At 42.9% G+C, this 21,907-nt stretch overlaps 1 protein-coding gene across 1 annotated transcript; it reads left to right on the top strand.

Annotated features, from left to right (window-relative positions):
• The first annotated feature begins 393 nt into the window (after positions 1-393).
• On the top strand, positions 394-21,293 carry LOC139667990 (DDB1- and CUL4-associated factor 6-like). Its single transcript, XM_071547460.1, has 11 exons — positions 394-576; positions 1,967-2,054; positions 2,723-2,839; positions 4,920-5,118; positions 5,465-5,644; positions 14,726-14,767; positions 15,095-15,233; positions 19,997-20,153; positions 20,698-20,786; positions 20,984-21,084; positions 21,166-21,293. Coding segments are annotated over exons 1-11 (1,296 nt in total). The 3' UTR covers positions 21,167-21,293.
• Positions 21,294-21,907: the final 614 nt, after the last annotated feature.

Here is a 21,907-nt window from a genome sequence, read left to right as displayed (position 1 = left end):
TAAGAACAGTCAGCAGTGCCTTGCTCGAATACTAAATGCTGCACTTTTGTTAATTTGGGATTAGAAGTAAATATTCTTAGTAAACATAAACTGTAAACTTCTGCAAATGGCTCCTTTGGTCGAGAGGTACAGGTCTAGGCTGACTGGTGAATTTAAAAGATAGGGAGGCACAGTGACCTTACAAAGAAGCTAGCCAAATTACTGATCTGAAGCTGTAACTGTGTCTGCAGAAGTGGATCAAAAGAGAGAAGTATCACACACACATTTTCTCCAAGCGTTCCTTCAGTTTCTTCTGTTGTCCTTTCTTTTGTTTTCTATCTTGTCCGGGTGTGGTAGACCGACAGTTTGTCTCTCACCCGTTCAGGTTGCCGGTCGGGAAGCGGCGCTTTGGATATGTGTGTACGCTTCGTGCCGAGTCACCTCGTCAATAAGCCGAGTCGCATTACTTCACTGTGCTACAGCGGGGATGGGCGAGAGGTGTTGGCCAGCTACGCCTCCGACTGCCTGTACCTGTTTGACCCACGAGACGACACTGCCAGGGAGCTGAAGGGACCGTCCCAGCATACTAAGAGAGAGGTAGCAAACAGAAAACATGAAAAAAACAAATAAAAAATGTGTTTATAGGATTCACACCTTGGGTAATGATTTCAGCCACCATTCATTAGAGTGTCCATCTCGTTTTGAAAAAGAGATTTTCGAATATCTAATTACTGATGGTACTACTATATTACTAAATGCACCTGATCGATTTTTCCTTTAAACTGAAACGCTCTTGTTTAATGATCACTGATCACCAGAGGCTGGTGATTATTTACATGATCATAGGAAAAATACTTCTTGCAGCTAAGGGGCTTGTCTGAGTAGTATTGTAAAGACTGAAAGGATCTACAGTGAAGGTATTCAACTCCTTCCTCACCCTGTTGTGGTACTGTGTGTGTGTGTGTGTGTGTGTGTGTGTGTGTGTTAGGGCTGAACAATTAATCAAAATTTTTGCGAAATCGCAATGTGGCCTACTGCAATTTTCAAATCGCAGGAGGTGCAATATTTGTTAAAGGTGAAATGTGTGTCAAAATACCATTTTAAAGTAAATATTGTGGTGCTGCAGAGATGTCCTGGCCTACACATCATATTCTACAGACTTAAGAAAACATCTTTGTTTGGTACAGATCCCCGGAAAAATCACACCATAATCATTTTAATACGTTTTTCAATGAAAATGAGAATAACGATGTAAAAATGATCATTCCCTCTAATATCGCAAATCATATCGCAATTGCAATATCAGTCAAAATAATCGCAATTAGATATTTTTTCAAAATCGTTCAACTCTACTGTGTGTGTGTGTGTGCGTGCGTACGTGCCTGTATGCATGTGTATGCACGTGTGTAAAAAATAGAGACCGCATGCCTTTCCCTAAACAGATCCGGACAGCGTGTGCATCCAGGAATAGATCCAGATAGCGTGACACAATGCCCCTCCTCCTTAAACACACTCATGCATACACACTTAAACACGTACGCGCACACAAAGTGTATGTGCACGTATGTCTAGCAAAGATCCTTTGGGAGCAAAACTTTGATCTATGTGGTGATATGAAATACCCATTGAAATCATTACAACAGGGTACTGACTGTCCTTACATTTACCCTCCTATCTAGAGTGCAACAGTAGATTAATTACCAACACTACAAGCAAGCAATAATAAGTGAATGGGAGAATAGATATAACAAATATCCCTATGTCCTTGTTCATAAAGTAAGTGTTAAGTAAAGAAGAACAAGTCAGGAGCAAGATCAGGGGTCTAAGTAGAGGAGGCAACATCAGGTTTCTGATTGTGCCACATGACATGATAACCCTTTAACTGAGTCTGAAGTGAATCCGGTGTAGAGGAAGGAGGGTTGGGTGCAGCACCATGGTGACCTGGCCTTTATTTCTAACTGTGATTTCTCTCCTGCCACAACCACAGCAGCCTCCTGTAAAGCGCCTCCGCCTCAGAGGAGACTGGTCCGACACCGGACCCCTGGCTCGCCCTGAGAGGGAGAGATGGCGAGATGGTAAGAGGAGACGGAGTCAACACGCACATGCATAGACACATATTCTACCATGCCGAACATAATACCTCCTGTCTCATGTTCCCACACTTATGATAAGTTAATCAAGTAGTGTCAGTGGGAAAAACAGAAATGCAAATCCTGAAAATATTATTTGGTCAGGAAAAATCGCTTAGTGTAGCTAGGCATCCGTCGGCCAGTAGCTTTGCTGTGTGTGTTTACAAAATGTGTTGCAGTTTCTGTCACCCTCTAGTGGTCAGGAAAAATCACTTGGTGTAGCTTTAACGTGTAACATTTAAAACGTTCATGCATTTATAGAACTGGAACACACAGATAATTGGGCCTACAGTAAGCAGAGAAAATATACCAGTGGAGCACACTGCTCATGTTCACTGGCCAACCAAAGTTAAACATCTATTCTGTTAATTTTTCACCATGTTAGCTGCCTCAACTGTCATATATTTTGCTCCCAAAGACTACCATGGTCAGAATCAATAACTTTGTAATGCCAACAGGGAGACAGATAAAAGCAGTAGCCAGTTAGCTGTACCCCGCAAGTATGTGGATGGCCCATGTGCATAAACAGTATATTCTGGTTCTACATATAAATGTTGGGAAGTCTATTCCCCTGTCAGTGCAGTTGGATTCTCCAAATGTTCTGTGTCCTTTAGGAGAGTCCCGGTCTGAAGTATCCCTGCTTCAGAGGATTTCAGACATGATGTCCCGTTGGTTTGAGGAGGCCAGCGAGGCTCAGAACAGCAGAAGGCATTCACAACCAATGCTCCGAGGTACCTTGAACAGATTTTTTTTACAAATTTTGTCTTAAACAGGCTGCCATTCTAAAAGAAAATGAACTGGGTGTTAGATAACTAGATTTTCAGTGTGTACAGTTGAAATAGCACAACAATGCATTGACACTGCAAAAGTTAGAGAACTGATTACAGTTGGGCTGTCAATACTAAAACGTGTGCCATGACAGCACCTTGGATTAAAGCATCTAGGACATATGATATTATCAAGTACCCAATCTTAGAAAACCGTTTCGTGGTTGAGTGAATATTTGTTAGCTTTGACTTGCACTATTTACTATTTGTTGTTTATAAGCTTAATCTACTGTTCACAAGCTACCATAGAATGTAAAAACGTCACCCATCGGTTTCTGAAGGGCCGTTTTGGAGCCAAAATATTGGGTTTACGATCTCCACCATGTTATTTTTTGGAACCAGCACAACCAAAGCAAGCCTGAAGGCCGTCTGCAGAGCCGCAGTGCCGCCTGTTATTGGTCACATGGTCTGACTATGTGAATATGTACAGTATATATACTGTATATGTATACACATTTATTACCTCCGCCAAGGAGGTTATGTTTTCGGTGCCGTTTGTCTGTTAGCAGGATTACGGAAAAACTACTGGCCTGATTTTCATGAAACATGCTGGAAGGGTGTAGCATGGGCCAAGGAAGAACCCATTAAATTTTGGAGCGGATCCGGATCCGACTCACGAACAAGCAATAATAGCACAAACCTTGGCGGAGGTCTGCGCTCTCCGAGTGCCCTTCTAGTTATTATTATTATCATTGTTATTACTGTTATTATTATTATTGTTATTAGTAGTATTAGTAGTAGTAGTATTTGCATTCATTTGCATTTGCACTGTCTCTCTAGTTTTATAGTATGTACATTACCTGTATTTACTTATTACCTTTTCTTTTTTATCTTCCTGTACTTGTTTTCCTTGGTACTGCTCTACTACTGCTGTGGCACCTGAATTTCCCCAAGGGGATTAATAAAGTGCTATCTTATCTTATAATTGGCGACCTGTCGGTCACTGGACGGGCAACCTGTCAATCACTAGGAAAACTAGAAGGGCACTTGGAGAGCGCAGACCTCATGCTACAAGCCCATGCTACACCCTTCCACCAAGTTTCATGAAAATCAGGCCAGTAGTTTTTCTGTAATCCTGCTAACAAACAGACGGCACCGAAAACATAACCTCCTTGGCGGAGGTAACAATCCCGTTTTATATCTGTTATATCCCATTAATGACACAATTATTTAGAGAATCGCCATAAGGACACACATTAGAAGACGTGAAATTAGAGGTCACTGAGGCCACTGAGTTGGGCTGGGTTTGGAGTCTTTTTGGAGCCAGCATCTAGCGGACGTTAGAGGAATCGCCGCCTGCCGCCACTTCCTTATTGGCTTCAAAATTCACCTGTGGTTTTCACCGCTTGGCTAGGACCCCACGGTCAACAGAAAGCACTGAATAAACTGAACGTTTTATTCAACAAGTATGTTAGGTTTTCAGTTAGCACGGTTTGTAATGTTTGGCCATGGATGACTGCTTCTTCTCGGATATGGATGAGATGTTGACTGCGGTGTGGGGAAGGCTTCAGAGAAGAATCCGCCATGGCTGAGACAGGGAGAGAGAAGAGATGGGGGAAGGGCAATGGAAAAACTAGAACAAACAGGGGTGTAGGGCAAGTAGGTGTATATTCATAGTATTCTCCTCACATGCATTTCCTACCAATATGGTGCTTTCAAATATACACAGCTCATTGGCTGTAGCTGTCATTTGATTATAATCACCTGCAAATTTTTTCAATCACCTGTTATTTTCCTACCAAGATGGCCATGTAGAATAAGGTTAAGGCAGGAAGAGGAAGAGTTCAGGTGTGACCCTGCTCCTGAACCTAAGCTAATTAGCTCCAATTGCACACACTGTGCAAGTTTCTCTGAATAAGAGTGTCAACCTTATGTGTCTATAATGTAGATTAAATGTTAAATTAGGAAGTAGCTGGCCATGTATTCATCAATAAATCAATCAACGTATTGTGGAGAGGTGATTAATTGGCTGTGTTCTGTCCAGCTCCAGCCACCCAGACTGATGGAGGAGCTCTAGTAGTGACTTCTGAAGCTCTACCGGCCCAAGGGGGCTCACAGGAAGACACTCCTCCTCAGGCCTCATCCAGTGGACCACGAGGCAGCAGACCACTGCCAGCAGAACCAGTACTGAGTCTCCACTACAGCACACAGGGCACCACGGCCAGCATCATTCAGCTAGACTGGTACTGATCCACTGATTCAGAAACATTCTCATTTTTAGTTGTAAAATCTTTTTTACACTGTGCATCGTAAACCTTTGGTTTCATTTGAGAACATTTCATTTCATAGCACTTGATGTCTAAGGATGGATGGAAAATGCATGATTTTCCTGTGCTAATTAGTCAAGTGAGTCAAAGTTACCTTTTTTTTTTTTCAACAATGATGCCCTGAGAAATACTGTAGAAATACTATGTGGTAGGATTCACAACATAATCTTTTGTGGGATGGCCTGATTAGCTACATCTGATGCAAACCACCCTGAACAAAAACATAACCAGTGGAACCAACTATTTGTTTTCTGTGGGCCAGGCAAAGTGAAGATCTGAGCCAAAACCAGTTGAGTTCTTCCAGTGATGCAACAGACCAATCAAGGATTGGGGAATGGGAGGCAGATGGCAGCAGACAGAGCTTATCTCTCAGCCAGGTGGGTGGCGATGACAGAGAGGATGAAGCCACTCCTGTACAGCCTCGGCCTGGATGGGGGAACAGGTAGGTGATCTTTTCTGTGTTTTTTTTTTTCACATTCATACAGTTACACATTTGTGAGCTGCTTTGCACAATCATAATCTTCCACTATTGGTCATTGAGCAGATGCACTGGAGCAATTGGGGGTTTATTTCTTTGTGTAAGGTCACCTCAACAGTAGTTTTATATGGAAGGGAGCCAGTTTGCGCCAGAACGCTCACCACACATCAGCTATCTCAGTGGAGAGTAGGGGACTGAAAGAGGCAATTAAGTAATTAGGGATGATTAGGTGGCCATGATGGAAGGAAGGCCTGTTTTGGGAATTTTGCCAGGGCACCGGGGTTACACCCCTACTCTGCGATGAGTGCCGATGGGATCTTTATTGACTTTGAGTCAGGACCTCGGTTTAACGTCTCGTCCGAAGGACGCTGCTCACTCACAGGACAGAGTCCCTGTCTCTGCCCTGGGGCATTGGGGATATTATTCATGGGACCAGAGGGAAGAGCACCTCCTACTGGTCCTCCAACACCACTTCCAGCAGCAGGTGGTCTCCCATCCAAGGACTAACCACAGCCAAACCTGCTTAGCTTCCCAGGCAAGCTAGCGATGTGATGCAGGAGCTATGTTGCTGGCACTAACACTAACATTAATTCAACTTTATGAATGTTTACGACTGTTGTCATTAAGTGTCATTCGGTTGCTAATGACACTTTCAATGCAAAGTTGACACTGTTCCAGATGTCTCTTGACATTAACCAAAGGGACATAACCTGTCATAAACATGTCATGACAGACTTCATTATCAAACACAAATTAACCCTTTGGTTGTATGTGTTAACGTTACATTAAACTGTCATATGTGGTTGTCTTTGACAATGGCTGTCAGGAGACCGTCATAACTGTGTCATGAGTGTTTTCCCTGACCTCAAGTACAGTGGTAGAATTTGGACGTTTCATAAAGAGATAAAGTGTTATTACAATGTCAAATGCTCTTATGACAGTGTCATGAGTGTTTTCCTTGACCTCAAGTACAGTGGTAGAATTTGGACCTTTCATAAAGATAGCATAAAGTGTTATTACACCTTAAAAACTGCAGGGTTGAAAACAACCCAATCTGGGTAGTTTTGGAAATGCAAGTCATACATGCATGCAATAATAAACACATATTTAAACGTTTTTGGGTGGGTCCACTGGGAAACAGCAGCAACCATCTGGGTCAGTGGAGACCCCATCCCGGGAAACCAAGGTACTTTACCTCCGTTTTCAAGAGAGAACATTTTTCCAGTTTGGCTTTCAGACCTTCATGATGTAGCCGAGTGTGTACAGTGTGTCAGTGTGTGTTACAGTGTTACAGTGTGTTACACTGCGTTACTGCGTTACTGTATGTACAGTGTGTACTGCAGTGTGTTACACTGTTACACTGCGTTACTGTGTACAGTGTCAGTGTGTTTTACACTCTTACACTGTGTTACACTGCGTTACTGTGTATAGTGTGTTACACTGTGTTACACTGCGTTATTGTGTGTTACACTGCATTACTGTGTGTACAGTGTGAGTGTGTGAGTGTTACAGTGTGTCAGTGTGTGTTACAGTGTGTTACACTGCGTTACTGTGTGTACAGTGTGTGAGTGTGTGTTACAGTGTGTACAGTGTCACTGTGTTGCAGTGTGTTACACTGCATTACACTGTTACTGTGTGGTCAGTGTGTGTTACTGTGTTACACTGCATTACTGTGTGTTACAGTGTTACACTGTGTTACTGTGTGTACAGTGTCAGTGTGTGTTACAGTGTGTTACACTGCGTTACTGTGTACAGTGTTACAGTGTGTTACACTGCGTTACTGTGTACAGTGTGTCAGTGTGTGTTGCAGTGTTACACTGTTACACTGCGTTACTGTGTACAGTGTCTTACAGTGTGTTACACTGCGTTAGTGTGTTACAGTGTGTTACACTGCGTTACTGTGTACAGTGTTACAGTGTGTTACACTGCGTTACTGTGTACAGTGTGTCAGTGTGTGTTGCAGTGTTACACTGTTACACTGCGTTACTGTGTACAGTGTCTTACAGTGTGTTACACTGCGTTAGTGTGTTACAGTGTGTTACACTGCGTTACTGTGTACAGTGTTACACTGCGTTACTGTGTACAGTGTCTTACAGTGTGTTACACTGTTACACTGCGTTAGTGTGTTACAGTGTGTTACACTGCGTTACTGTGTACAGTGTGTGTTAGTGTGTACAGTGTGTACAGTTTGTCAGTGTGTGTTACTGTGTTACACTGCATTACTGTGTGAGTGTGTGTTACTGTGTGTCAGTGTGTTACACTGCATTACTGTGTTACAGTGTTACACTGCGTTACTGTGTACAGTGTCAGTGTGTTACAGTGTGTTACACTGTTACACTGCGTTACTGTGTGTACAGTGTGTTAGTGTGTACAGTTTGTACAGTTTGTCAGTGTGTTAGTGTGTTACACTGCATTACTGTGTGTTACAGTGTTACACTGCGTTACTGTGTACAGTGTGTCAGTGTGTGTTACAGTGTTACACTGTTACACTGCGTTACTGTGTACAGTGTTACAGTGTGTTACACTGTTACACTGCGTTACTGTGTGTACAGTGTGTGAGTGTGTTGCAGTGTGTTACACTGTTACACTGTGTTAGTGTGTTACAGTGTGTTACACTGCGTTACTGTGTACAGTGTATGTTAGCGTGTACAGTGTGTACAGTTTGTCAGTGTGTTACACTGCATTACTGTGTGTTACAGTGTTACACTGCGTTACTGTGTGTACAGTGTGTCAGTGTGTGTTACAGTGTGTTACACTGTTACACTGCGTTACTGTGTACAGTGTTAGTGTGTTACACTGTGTTACACTGCGTTACTGTGTACAGTGTGTGAGTGTGTGTTACAGTGTACAGTGTCAGTGTGTGTTACAGTGTTACACTGTTACACTGCATTACTGTGTGTTACAGTGTGTTACACTGCGTTACTGTGTGTACAGTGTGTCAGTGTGTGTTAGTGTGTTACACTGTTACACTGCGTTACTGTGTGTACTGTGTGTGTGTGTTACAGTGTGTACAGTGTCAGTGTGTGTTACAGTGTTACACTGCGTTACTGTTAGGGTTGCAAAATTCCGGGAATTTTCAAAGTTGGAAACTTTCCATGGGAATTAACGGGAATTTATGGGAATTAACAGGAATTTATGGGAATAAACGGGAATAAACCAGGAATTTACGAAATTGAAGGTATGCTCTTAATAGGGAACTTAAATATATTTGGGGAAAATATATTTCAGCATAATCCTGACTAAAACAACCAGATATCATGCAAGTACAGTTGAATATCTATGCTATTCCTCAATCACATGCACATAGCACACTGCTTACTGCAGGGCTGTTGAGGCCACGCCCCCTACATGCACTGTGCATTCCTGTGCATTTATGTTAATTTTTGAATGGGTTGGGTCGGGGGGATGAGTAATATTTAACTCAAAATTCATGTTTTTGTTCTTCAATGAAAGAATTGATTGTTCAATAAAATATTTAACACTTGATAAAGTTCTACTTACAAATAAATCTGTTTTAATTGTATTATTTTGGATGGATGTCTGCTTATAACAAAACAAATATTTATGCTTGGATATGATACCTTTCCATTAAATTACCCTCAATTCCCAGTTAATTCCCATAAATTCCCATTAATTCCCATAAATTCCCATAATTCCCATGGAAAGTTTCCAATTTGGAATATTTCCAAAATTCCCCAGCTTAACTTCCCATGGAAATTTACCGGAAACTTTCCGGAAATTTACCGGAAATTTTCCACCCCTTTGCAACCCTAGTTACTGTGTGTACAGTGTGTCAGTGTGTGTTACAGTGTTATAGTATGTTACAGTGTGTTACACTGCGTTACTGTGTGTACAGTGTGTGTTGCAGTGTGTTACACTGTTACACTGCGTTACTGTGTGTTACAGTGTGTACAGTGTGTGTTGCAGTGTGTTACACTGTTACACTGCGTTACTGTGTGTTGCAGTGTGTACAGTGTGTCAGTGTGTTACAGTGTTACACTGTTACACTGCATTACTGTGTGTTACAGTGTTACACTGCGTTACTGTGTGTACAGTGTGTCAGTGTGTTACACTGTTACACTGCGTTACTGTGTACAGTGTTACAGTGTGTTACACTGTTACACTGCGTTACTGTGTGTACAGTGTGTGAGTGTGTTGCAGTGTGTTACACTGTTACACTGCGTTAGTGTGTTACACTGCGTTACTGTGTGAGTGTGTGTTACAGTGTGTCAGTGTGTTACACTGCATTACTGTGTGTTACAGTGTTACACTGCGTTACTGTGTGTAGTGTCAGTGTGTGTTAGTGTGTTACACTGTTACACTGCGTTACTGTGTGTACAGTGAGTGTGTGTTACAGTGTGTACAGTGTTAGTGTGTTACACTGCGTTACTGTGTGTACAGTGTGTCAGTGTGTGTTACAGTCTGTTACACTGCCTTACTGTGTGTACAGTGTGAGTGTGTTACAGTGTGTACAATGTCAGTGTGTGTTACAGTGTTACACTGCGTTACTGTGTGTACAGTGTGTCAGTGTGTGTTACAGTCTGTTACACTGCCTTACTGTGTGTACAGTGTGAGTGTGTTACAGTGTGTACAATGTCAGTGTGTGTTACAGTGTTACACTGCGTTACTGTGTGTACAGTGTGTCAGTGTGTGTTACAGTGTTTTAGTATGTTACAGTGTTACACTGCGTTACTGTGTACAGTGTCTTACAGTGTGTTACACTCTTACACTGCGTTAGTGTGTTACACTGCGTTACTGTGTACAGTGTGTGTTAGTGTGTACAGTTTGTCAGTGTGTTACACTGCGTTACTGTGAGAGTGTTACAGTGTTTACAGTGTGTCAGTGTGTGTTGCAGTGTTACACTGCATTACACTGTTACACTGCATTACTTTGTGTTACAGTGTGTTACAGTGTTACACTGCGTTAGTGTGTTACAGTGTGTTAAACTGCGTTACTGTGTGTACAGTGTGTCAGTGTGTGTTACAGTGTGTTACACTGTGTTACACTGCGTTACTGTGTACATTGTTACAGTGTACATTGTTACAGTGTGTTACACTGTGTTACACTGCGTTACTGTGTACATTGTTACAGTGTACATTGTTACAGTGTGTTACACTGCGTTACTGTGTGTACAGTGTGTGAGTGTGTGTTACAGTGTGTACAGTGTCAGTGTGTGTTACAGTGTGTTACACTGCGTTACTGTGTGTACAGTGTGTCAGTGTGTGTTATAGTGTGTTACACTGCGTTACTGTGTGTACAGTGTGTCAGTGTGTGTTACACTGTTACACTGCGTTACTGTGTAGTGTTACAGTGTGTTACACTGTGTTACTGTGTGTACAGTGTGAGTGTGTTACAGTGTGTACAGTGTCAGTGTATGTTACAGTGTGTTACACTGCGTTACTGTGTACAGTGTCAGTGTGTGTTACAGTGTTATAGTGTGTTACAGTGTGTTACACGGCGTTACTGTGTGTACAGTGAGTGTGTGTTACAGTGTTATAGTGGGTTACAGTGTGTTACACTGCGTTACTGTGTGTACAGTGTGTCAATGTGTGTTGCAGTGTGTTACACTGTTACACTGCGTTACTGTGTACAGTGTCTTACAGTGTGTTACACTGCGTTACTGTGTGGTCAGTGTGTCTTAGTGTGTTACACTGTTACACTGCGTTACTGTGTACAGTGTCTTACAGTGTGTTACACTGCATTACTGTGTGTTACAGTGTGTTACAGTGTTTTACACTGCGTTACTGTGTGTACAGTGTGTCAGTGTGTGTTGCAGTGTGTTACAGTGTGTTACACTGCGTTACTGTGTACAGTGTGTTACACTGCGTTACTGTGTGTACAGTGTCTTAGTCTGTGTTGCAGTGTTACACTGCGTTACTGTGTGTACAGTGTGTCAGTGTGTGTTACTGTGAGTACACTGCATTACTGTGTGTTACACTGTGTCAGTGTGTTGCAGTGTGTTACACTGTTACACTGCGTTACTGTGTGAGTGTGTGTTACAGTTAGGGCTGGGCGATATGGACCAAAAATCATATCTCGGTATTTTTAGGCTGAATGGCGATACACAATATATATCTCGGTATTTTCTACAAAGTGGGCTAAATGTTCAGTCGTAAGTAGGGCTGGGTGATATGGACAAAATCAAATATCACAATAGTTTTGACCAAATACCTCGATATCGATATTGCGACAGTATTGTAGGGATGACTATTGGTGCTTTCACAAAATATTTACACAATGAGATTTTTGATAAATAATCATCAGTAATGTGGATATAGTGACTCAGTGGGTAAAGGCAAATAATAGAACAGCTAGAACAGTCTGGTAAGTTCAGAAAATGACATCACTTTACTGTAATGCAGCCTTTAAAACCAGGAAAAGACAACACTTATGCCATATCACGATATTACGATATCCAAAATCTAAGACGATATCTAGTCTCATATCACGATATTGATATAATATTGATATATTGCCCTGCCCTAGTTAGTGTGTTACAGTGTGTCAGTGTGTGTTGCAGTGTGTTACACTGCGTTACTGTGTGGTCAGTGTGTGTTACAGTGTGTTACAGTGTTACACTGCGTTACTGTGTGTACATTGTGTCAGTGTGTTACACTGCGTTACTGTGCACAGTGTGTTACAGTGTTACACTGTTACACTGCGTTAGTGTGTGTTACAGTGTGTTACACTGCATTACTGTGTTGCAGTGTTACACCGTGTTACACTGCGTTACTGTGTGTACAGTGTGTCAGTGTTAGTTTGTTATACTGTGTTACACAGCGTTACTGTGTGTACAGTGTGTCAGTGTATGTTACAGTGTGTTACATTGTGTTACAGTTAGAGCTGCAACGATTAATCGATTAGTTGTCAACTATTAAATTAATCGCCAACTATTTTGATAATCGATTAATGTGAATATTTTCTGGTTTCTTTCCTCCTCTATGACAGTAAACTGAATATCTTTGGGTTGTGGACAAAACAAGACATTTGAGGACGTCATCTTGGGCTTTGGGAAACACTGATCGACATTTTTCACCATTTTCTGACATTTTATAGACCAAACAACTAATCGATTAATCGAGAAAATAATCGACAGATTAATCGACAATGAAAATAATCGTTAGTTGCAGCCCTAGTTACAATGTGTTGCTGTGTGCAGGATGCGTTACAATGTGTTACACTGTGTTGCTGTGTGTACAGAGTGTCAGTGTGTTACACTCTTACACTGCGTTACAGTGTGTTACACTGCGTTACTGTGTGTACAGTGTGTCAGTGTCTGTTAGTGTGTTACATTGTGTTACAGTGTGTACAGTGTGTCTGTCTGTTACAGTGTGTTACACTGCGTTAGTGTGTGTACAGTGTCAGTGTATGTTACAGTGTGTTACATTGTGTTAGTGTGTTGCTGCGTGTGCAGTATGCGTTACAATGTGTTACACTGCGTTGCTGTGTACAGAGTGTCAGTGTGTTAGTGTGTTAGTGTGCTACACTACGTTACTGTGTGTACAGTGTGTCAGTGTGTGTTACAGTGTGTTACACTATGTTACTGTGGGTACAGTGTGTCAGTGTGTGTTAGTGTGTTACACTGTTACTGTGTGTACAGTGTGTCAGTGTGTGTTACAGTGTGTTACACTGCGTTAATATGTGTACAGTGTGTTACACTGCGTTACTGTGTACAGTGTCAGTGTGTGTTACAGTGTGTTACACTGTTACTGTGTGTACAGTGTGTCAGTGCGTGTTGCAGTGTGTTACACTGCGTTACTGTGTTACACTGTTACTGTGTGTTACACTGTGTTACTGTGTGTTACTGTGTTACTGTGTGTTACAGTGTGTTACACTACATTACTGTGTGTACAGTGCGTCAGTGTCTATTAGTGTGTTACACTGCGTTAATGTGTGTACAGTGTGTCAGTGTGTGTTACAGTGTGTTACACTGCGTTACTGTGTGTACAGTGTGTCAGTGTGTTACAGTTTGTTATACTGTGTTACACTGCATTACTGTGTACAGTGTCTTACAGTGTGTTACACTGTTACACTGCGTTAGTGTGTTACAGTGTGTTACACTGCGTTACTGTGTACATTGTGTTACAGTGTGTGTCGCATTATTGCATGTATGCAGAGATATCCCCTGCGCAAGCACACAAAGCTAACATGGGCATGGCTAACGTTAACTAGAGACATGCATGGACCCCTGGGTGTGGAAGATTAATTTACGCACAACGAACGCAGGCACACGACTGGAAGCTAATGGCAAGCGTTAGCTAACTAACACAGCCACTACGCTACAAACGTTAGCCATGTTAGCTCCCAAGTGGGTGCTGAAGTTCATAGCATGCATAATCTTTCACTTGTTCGTAGCATGCATAATCTTTCACTTGTTCGTAGCATGCATAATCTTTCACTAGCTATGTTCTCTAGCTAAAGCTAGAGAACATCTAAATATCTGTAAAATTGATCCCCCACTCTAGTCTGTATGGAATGTAAGCTGCTGTCCTGTTTGTATGGAATGTAAGCTGCTGTCCTGTTTAAATGTACCATTTGAATGTCAAGAAAGAAAATAAACATGGTCACATTGTATGATTTATTGTCCAATTACACCTGCTTCACTTTACAGGTCCAGTAGCATGTAAAACTTAGGAATTGCTATTGCATTGTAGGAAATAGACTCGCTTCACTTTACAGGTCCAGTAGCATGTAAATACATAGGAATTATTATTGATTGTAGAAAGTAGACCCGCTTCATATTACTGGTACTATGTAAATACATATGAACGCAAATATGTTGTTTTATAATTATTAGCCACATTACTGTGTAATAGTTTTTTTGTTAACATCAAATGACATTGACTAATGAGATTCACCTCATGACAGAAATCATTTTGTTAAGTAGGTGTTTCACAACACGTTCAAAAATGTTATTCTGGTGTAAAGTGCTCAAGACTGTTGAGCTCAGTTTGTTTGTGCTGCTTTGAATTGTACACTTGTGCTTTTGAGTGCCAGTTGAGTAAAAATGTTATTCTTTCTCTCAATTCTTCTTTCTTCCTCTAGATTTAATCTCAGAGGATCAGCAATAGGTGAAAGAGTACTCAGGTAATAGCTTGGCACTGCAAGCAAAATGCATTAATAATGGCAAGGAATTTAGAGGTACAATTGAATGAGCATGGTTTGAAATTATCTGCGAACAGTCCCATTTCACTTGAGCTAAACCAAACAGTTTAGTTCATGAAATGCTACTCTGCTCTGGTATGTTTATTACGAGTTATGGATTAGTGGATTACAGATTTTTTATTAAACTGTCTCCATCACCCTGCTTCTGCATGTCTTGCAAAATAGCATTGGCCAAGTAGGCTACCAGTGCATGAGTGCTTTCTCTGCATTAATGGAATGAAAGAGTTATGTTTCTGGTCTTTTGCCCAGGCGCTCTGCTGCAGCTCGTATTCAGGAGATTTTCAGGCGGCGCAAAGAGAAGCGTGAGCTGGAGGAGAGCGAGTCCCGTCAAGTCCGGAAGCCTTCAGTCCACATGGTCTACAAGGGGCACCGCAACTCGAGGACTATGGTAAGAAACAACAGCTACTGTTCAGACTGAAACCTCATTAAACCACATCTGAAACATTTAGTGCAAAGACAACCACAGATTACGTACAGACTGTTAGTCTATATGTGAAGAAACAAATCACTTTTACCTGTCATTTTATGGTCACAAGCATATCAGTTCACTGTGGCTCTGACATTTGACCTCCTTACTATTGGTTGTTTATAATGTTGTTGATCTAGGAATTGAAACTTGTCCTACTGTTTACCTCTTTGGAAGTTGCTCTGGATAAAAGCATCAACTAAATGCCTTGTGCATGTAAATGTAAGAGGTTCTTTCCAAGATTAGATGAAAAAGTGACACCTCTTTTAAATATTTAAAACAAATGATGGTACTTTTTGAAAGATGAGTTAACCAAATACCAAGTATTTGGTTGACAAAACAACAATTTTACAGGCTTTGAGTTAGGGCTATTATTAGACATATGATTAGACATAATAAATTATGATCATATCACTCTTCCAAAATAGACAAGTAGTATTTTGGAATGAAGCCTGCCTACTATTTTATAACTGATAGCTACCCAATGATTTCAGTTGAGTTGAAAGTATTTGATATAAATATTAACATGGAGCATGCAAAAAAAGCAAGCAAAGCAATATTCCAGATAAACGATCATTTCAGAATCAGAATCAGAATCAGAATCAGAATAAGTTTATTGCCAAGTAAGTTTTCACAGTACAAGGAATTTGCTTTGGCATGGAGGTGCATACAATAAACATAAAAATAATAAAATAAAATAAAATTAAAATAATAATAATACAATTAAAAATATAATAAAAAATATAATAAGAAATAAGAAATAAAAATATGTACAAATATATATGTGCAATATAACAATATAACTGTAACTGTTTTGGTTTTTTTTTTCCAAGTGAATGAAATGTACAGTTTGTACAGGTATGTGCAAAAAATTTTCCAAGAATGTGCAAAGGTATGGGGGGGGGATAAGGGACTGTGTCAGTGGGGGTCCCGGGCCTTGTTGATGAGGCCAGCTGCAGACGGGAAGAAACTGTTCTTGTGGCGTGAGGTTTTGGTCCTGATGGACCGCAGCCTCCTACCAGAGGGGAGTGTTTCAAATAGTTTGTGTCCAGGGTGAGAGGGGTCGGCCACAATCTTTCTTGCTCGCCTCAGGGTCCTGGAGGCGTACAGGTCCTGGAGGGAAGGCAGATTGCAGCCAATCACCTTCTCAGCAGAGCGAATGATACGCTGCAGTCTGCCCTTGTCCTTGGCAGTGGCAGCAGCGTACCAGATGGTGATGGAGGAGGTGAGGATGGACTCAATGATGGAGGTGTAGAAGTGCACCATCATCGTCTTCGGCAGGTTGAACTTCCTCAGCTGCCGCAGAAAGTACATCCTCTGCTGCGCTTTTTTGGTGAGGGAGCTGATGTTCAGCTCCCACTTGAGGTCCTGGGTGATGATGGAGCCCAGGAAGCGGAAGGACTCCACAGTGTCGACTGGGGAGTCTCTCAGGGTGATGGGGGTGAGTGGGGCTGGGTTCTTCCTGTAGTCCACAACCATCTCCACTGTCTTCACAGCGTTGAGCTCCAGGTTGTTCAGTCCGCACCAGGACACCAGGCGGTCGATCTCCTGCCTGTAGGCTGACTCATCCCCACCGGAGATGAGCCCAATGAGGGTGGTGTCGTCCGCGAACTTCAGGAGCTTGACAGACTGGTGACTAGAGGTGCAGCTGTTGGTGTACAGGGAGAAGAGTAGAGGGGAAAGAACGCAGCCTTGGGGGGAACCGGTGCTGATGGTCCGGGAGTCAGAGACATGTTTTCCCAGCTTCACGTGCTGCTTTCTGTCCGACAGAAAGTCTGTAATCCACCTGCAGGTGGAGTCAGGCACACTCAGCTGGGAGAGCTTGTCCTGTAGCAGAGCCGGGATGATTGTGTTAAAGGCAGAGCTGAAGTCCACAAACAGGATCCTGGCGTAGGTTCCTGAGGAGTCCAGGTGCTGGAGGATGAAGTGGAGGGCCATGTTTATTGCGTCGTCTACAGACCTGTTGGCTCTGTAGGCGAACTGCAGGGGGTCCAGGATGGGGTCAGTGAAGTTTTTGAGGTGTGACAGCACAAGGCGTTCAAAAGACTTCATCACCACAGAGGTCAGGGCGACGGGTCTGTAGTCATTAAGTCCTGTGGTCCTTGGCTTTTTGGGGACAGGGATGATGGTGGAGGTCTTGAAGCAGGCTGGAACGTGGCATGTCTCCAGTGAGGTGTTGAAAATGTCTGTGAACACCGGAGACAGCTGATCGGCACAGTGCTTCAGGGTGGATGGAGAGACAGAGTCTGGCCCGGCTGCTTTGCGGGGGTTCTGTCTCTTGAAAAGCCTGTTAACGTCCCTGTCCAGGATGGAGAAAGTCGTCACTGTGGTAGGGGGGGAGGGGGGCTCTGGGGTGGGCAGCTGTGGAGAGGTGTCAGGACTGTCCCATTGTCTTTCAAAGCGGCAGTAGAACTCATTCAGGTTGTTGGCCAGGCGCAAGTCGTTAGCAGAGTGGGGGGCTCTAGGTTTGTAGTTGGTGATCTGTCTGAGCCCTTTCCAGACAGAAGCAGAGTCGTTGGCTGAGAACTGGTGTTGGAGTTTCTCAGAGTACAGTCGTTTAGCTTCTCTCACCGCCTTGCTAAACCTGTACTTCGACTCTATAAACCTGACTCTGTCCCCACTCCTAAACGCCTCTTCCTTCTCTGACCTTAGCTGTCTGAGTTTGGCTGTGAACCAGGGTTTGTCGTTGTTGTACCTCACCGAAGTGCGTGATGGTACACAACTGTCCTCACAGAAGCTAATGTATGATGTCACAGCCTCTGTGTACTCGTCCAGACTGTCGGTAGCAGTCCTGAAAACCTCCCAGTCAGTGCAGTCCAAGCACGCCTGAAGATCTTCCACAGCTTCACTGGTCCACTTTTTTGATGTCCTCACCACAGGTTTGCAGAGCTTTAATTTCTGCCTGTAAGCAGGAATCAGGTGGATCATGACGTGGTCAGAGTGTCCCAGTGCAGCGCGGGGGACGGCGTGATAGGCACTGCTTACTGTGGTGTAACAGTGATCCAGAGTGTTCTCCTCTCTGGTCGGGCATTTAATAAACTGTCTGTATTTAGGGAGTTCATGGGAGAGATTTCCTTTGTTAAAGTCACCGATTACAATAACTAAGGAATCCGGGTTTGTCCGCTCCACACACAGTATCTGGTCGGCGAGCATGCGCTGTGCCTCCTGCACGTTGGCCTGCGGTGGAATGTAAACACCGACCAGAATGAATGAAACAAACTCACGAGGGGAGTAGAAGGGTTTACAGTTTATGAAAAGTGATTCCAGATCGGGAGAACAGTGCTGTAGAATCACTGTCACATCCTTACACCATCCACTGTTTGTATAAAAACAGATACCTCCACCTTTCGTCTTGCCGGAGAGCTCCGTGTGGCGATCCGCTCTGAAGAGTTGGAATCCTGCCAGCTGCAGCGCAGAGTCCGGTATCGATCCACATAGCCACGTCTCCGTGAAGCACAGAACGGAAGATGAAGAAAAGTCTCTGTTCTTCCCCAACAGTAGCTGAAGTTCGTCCAGTTTGTTTCTCAGTGAACGCACGTTAGAGAGAAATATTCCCGGTAACGGAGTGCGGAGTCCGCGCCGGCGGAGACGCACAAGCGCACCGGCCCGTTTTCCTCTCCTCCGACGTTTCACTGAGTTTAGAAAGGTGAGTGCACCTTTGACCAGAATGTCCAGTAATTCCACAGATGGGGCGATGAAAGTGGGAAAATAATCCTTAGGGGTTGAGTCCCTGATGTTCATGAGCTCTTTTCTGGTGAAAGAGCTCGCTGTACTGTAGCAAAACACTGAATTAACCAACAAAACAAGACAAAACAATGCGCACCAACACACCGAGGCAGCCATCCGCGGCGCCATCTTGACCGTAGAGTTCCAGTTTTAGAAACTAAAATAATAATTCCTTTGAAACCCAAAGCTATAAACACTTAAAACTTGAAAGACATAAAAACCTTATGTCTTTCAAGTTTTAAGTGTTTATAGCTTTGGGTTTCAAAGGAATTATTCTTTTGTTTGTTTTTTTGTTCAATTTGTTCATGGTTCTATGAAACCCAAAGCTATAAACACTTAAAACTTGAAAGACATAAGGTTTTTATGTCGAAGTGTTTATATATTGGGTTTCATGGAACCATGAACAAATTCCATTGCAACTGACACAAATGTGTGCTAATTAATGTGCATAATGTGCATTTTATTGTGGGTTGTAGACCAAATACTGAGTTTCTAGGAGTAACGATTGCAACATGCTTAGTCTTAATACTGCAAGGAATACATTAGCTCACTCTATGCCATGCCAACAAGGTGACAAAAACTGAGGTAGCTGGGCAGATTAATGATCTATTTGAAGGTTTCATTCCCAAACACTCTTGTTACTTGATGTTCAGCATTTAAAAATCACTTCACATCTTCAAAAATTAAATTTTTTGTAAGTAAATAGCTCAAGCTCTTAATAACTCCAATGACATTGACTAGTATCTCAGTAGTCAATGTACCTCATGACAGAAATAATTTTAAGGTAGGTGTTTCGCAACATCTTCAAAAATGTTATAAGACCCAAAGTGCTAAAGATTTTTACTAACTTCAATGACTTTGACAGAAATCATTTTGTTAGAGTATGTGTCACATAGAATGATGGCTCTCTCATTTTGGAATGAAAATTGGAATGATTGTTTTTTTTTTTTTTGTTTTAGACCAAAGAGTCATGCTTCTGGGGGGATCAGTTTGTTATGAGCGGCTCAGACTGCGGCCACATCTTCATCTGGGACCGAGCCAGCGGACAGCACGTGATGCTGCTCGAGGCTGATAACCACGTGGTCAACTGTCTGCAGCCACACCCCTATGAACCTGGTGAGTAGTTGGTTGGACTGGCACGGTCCGGTAACTGATGTGTGATTGGTGTGGATAGCTCAGAGCCTATGCTCTCTCACAAGTGGCAGCAAGGGGCAGCAATGGGCTAGGGAGGGGAGGGCAGAAGGATGGTTAGCGGTGAGCGGTGAGCGGAGGGCACCGGGGAAGTTGTGTGTGTCAGTGCAGGGCTGTGCGAGGGAGCCAGGCCTGGTGAAGCGGACTCTGGCCATGGTGCTGAACCAGCGCTGGGTGGGGCGAGTGCTGGCTGTGACAGGTTCTATGTCGGTGGAGCAGCAGAGCTCTCATGGCCTGGCGGCAGCGGGCTTTGTCCTCCCTGTCACAGTACATATCTCCGGAACCTTAATTATTAATATGGGCAGAGTTAAATCTGGTCCATGGGCCCCAGTTTCTGCCTTGATTTAGATGCCTCTTTGCGGACAAATCCATAGGCTATTATCTACAACAGATCACATTTCATTTATCATTGGCAATGTTGGTTATTTTCATTGCGGGCTGACTTTACCTATTTCTGTTCCATTTTTAGTTCTTGCCACTTCTGGAATAGATTACAACATCAAGATGTGGTCCCCTATGGAAGAGGTGCCATCGTTTGACAGAAAGCTGGCTGAAGAGGTGAGATAGTTATGACTCTGTCTATATGGTGGTGTAGCCTACACAGCCTGAAATTAACTCAGAAACAAGTATTTAGATTTTTGGTCCATCTGTTTCCAAGTCCAGATCTACTGCTGTCTAACAAATTTCATGTCATGGTCCAAACTTGCACACATTCTCCCATGTAAAGGTAAATGTTGTTACTTATACTGGTCCAGGTGATCTGCCGTAATGAGCTGATGTTGGAGGAGACCAAGAACACCATCACTGTCCCAGCATCTTTCATGCTGCGCATGCTGGCCTCTCTTAATCACACCTGGTATGAGTCTACGCCTTTTTCTGGCTTTGGGTTAGGGTTCGGGTTTATGGCTGTTGAAGTATTCTTTCCTTTCTTTTCCAGATCATTCTGAGGCAGGCCGCTCTGAAGGCTCAGGAGCAGTGTTGTGACCAGATTTAAGGCCTGTTGCTTTCCAGCTACATGTCCAGACTTGTTTATCATATCAACACAGACATGAACTCCTCGACCACACAAACATTGTCTTCAGTGCTTATCCTTAAAGGGGGAAAGTCTACACTACCACTGGGGGGGATGCACAATAGTCACCCAGGTGGTTTGGCCAATGTACAGAATTTCTTAGAATTTATATCTCATTGTGGGCTGCAGTGATACTGAGAGTGATACAAGCAGACAGAATGAGACAAAGCATGGACTGTGGTCACGTAGGTGTTGTGGTTTTATGGTACAACAAGACTAAGAGTCTAACAGCCCCATGACATTGAATGTTAATTTCTGCCGGGAATCGAACTCGGGTCTCCCAGTTGAGAGTCTGCAGTCTAACTCCCTGCAGTGCACCTTCGCCCACGTGACCCATAAAGTGGTGACCGACAGTGCGATCCATAGAGCCCCTGTTGTCGTGGGGCTAAAAACCTCTGAAGTTTGCAGAATTTGGGGCTTCTGACAGATTGCTGGACGACCCTCTGTCACTTCAGAGGATTCAGTATGACTTGTGTGTTTATGAGTTAGAATTTTGTAATTTGGATTCTCATTGACATTTTTGCATTACTAATTTGTGGTATTGATTGTTGTCGTTTGCTTCATTTTTTATATTTTTGTCAGATCTCGATTTTAGTCTACAGATGTA

The sequence above is a fragment of the Centroberyx affinis genome, unplaced genomic scaffold, assembly GCF_046629955.1.
Source record: "Centroberyx affinis isolate AG114_WGS23_722 - 3 ecotype Tasmania unplaced genomic scaffold, CSIRO-AGI_Caff_v1 ptg005940l_1, whole genome shotgun sequence".
NCBI classification, from domain to species: domain Eukaryota; kingdom Metazoa; phylum Chordata; class Actinopteri; order Beryciformes; family Berycidae; genus Centroberyx; species Centroberyx affinis.
Note: the sequence above shows the minus strand (reverse complement) of the source record. Positions and strands in the feature narration are given on the sequence as shown.

Coding starts and splice junctions, on each gene's coding strand:
- LOC139667990 (XM_071547460.1), top strand. CDS start 394: ATGTGTGTACGCTTCGTGCCGAGTCACCTCGTCAATAAGCCGAGTCGC. Junction 2,840..4,919: donor TTCACAACCAATGCTCCGAG/GTACCTTGAACA, acceptor TGTTCTGTCCAG/CTCCAGCCACCCAGACTGAT. Junction 5,119..5,464: donor AGCATCATTCAGCTAGACTG/GTACTGATCCAC, acceptor TCTGTGGGCCAG/GCAAAGTGAAGATCTGAGCC.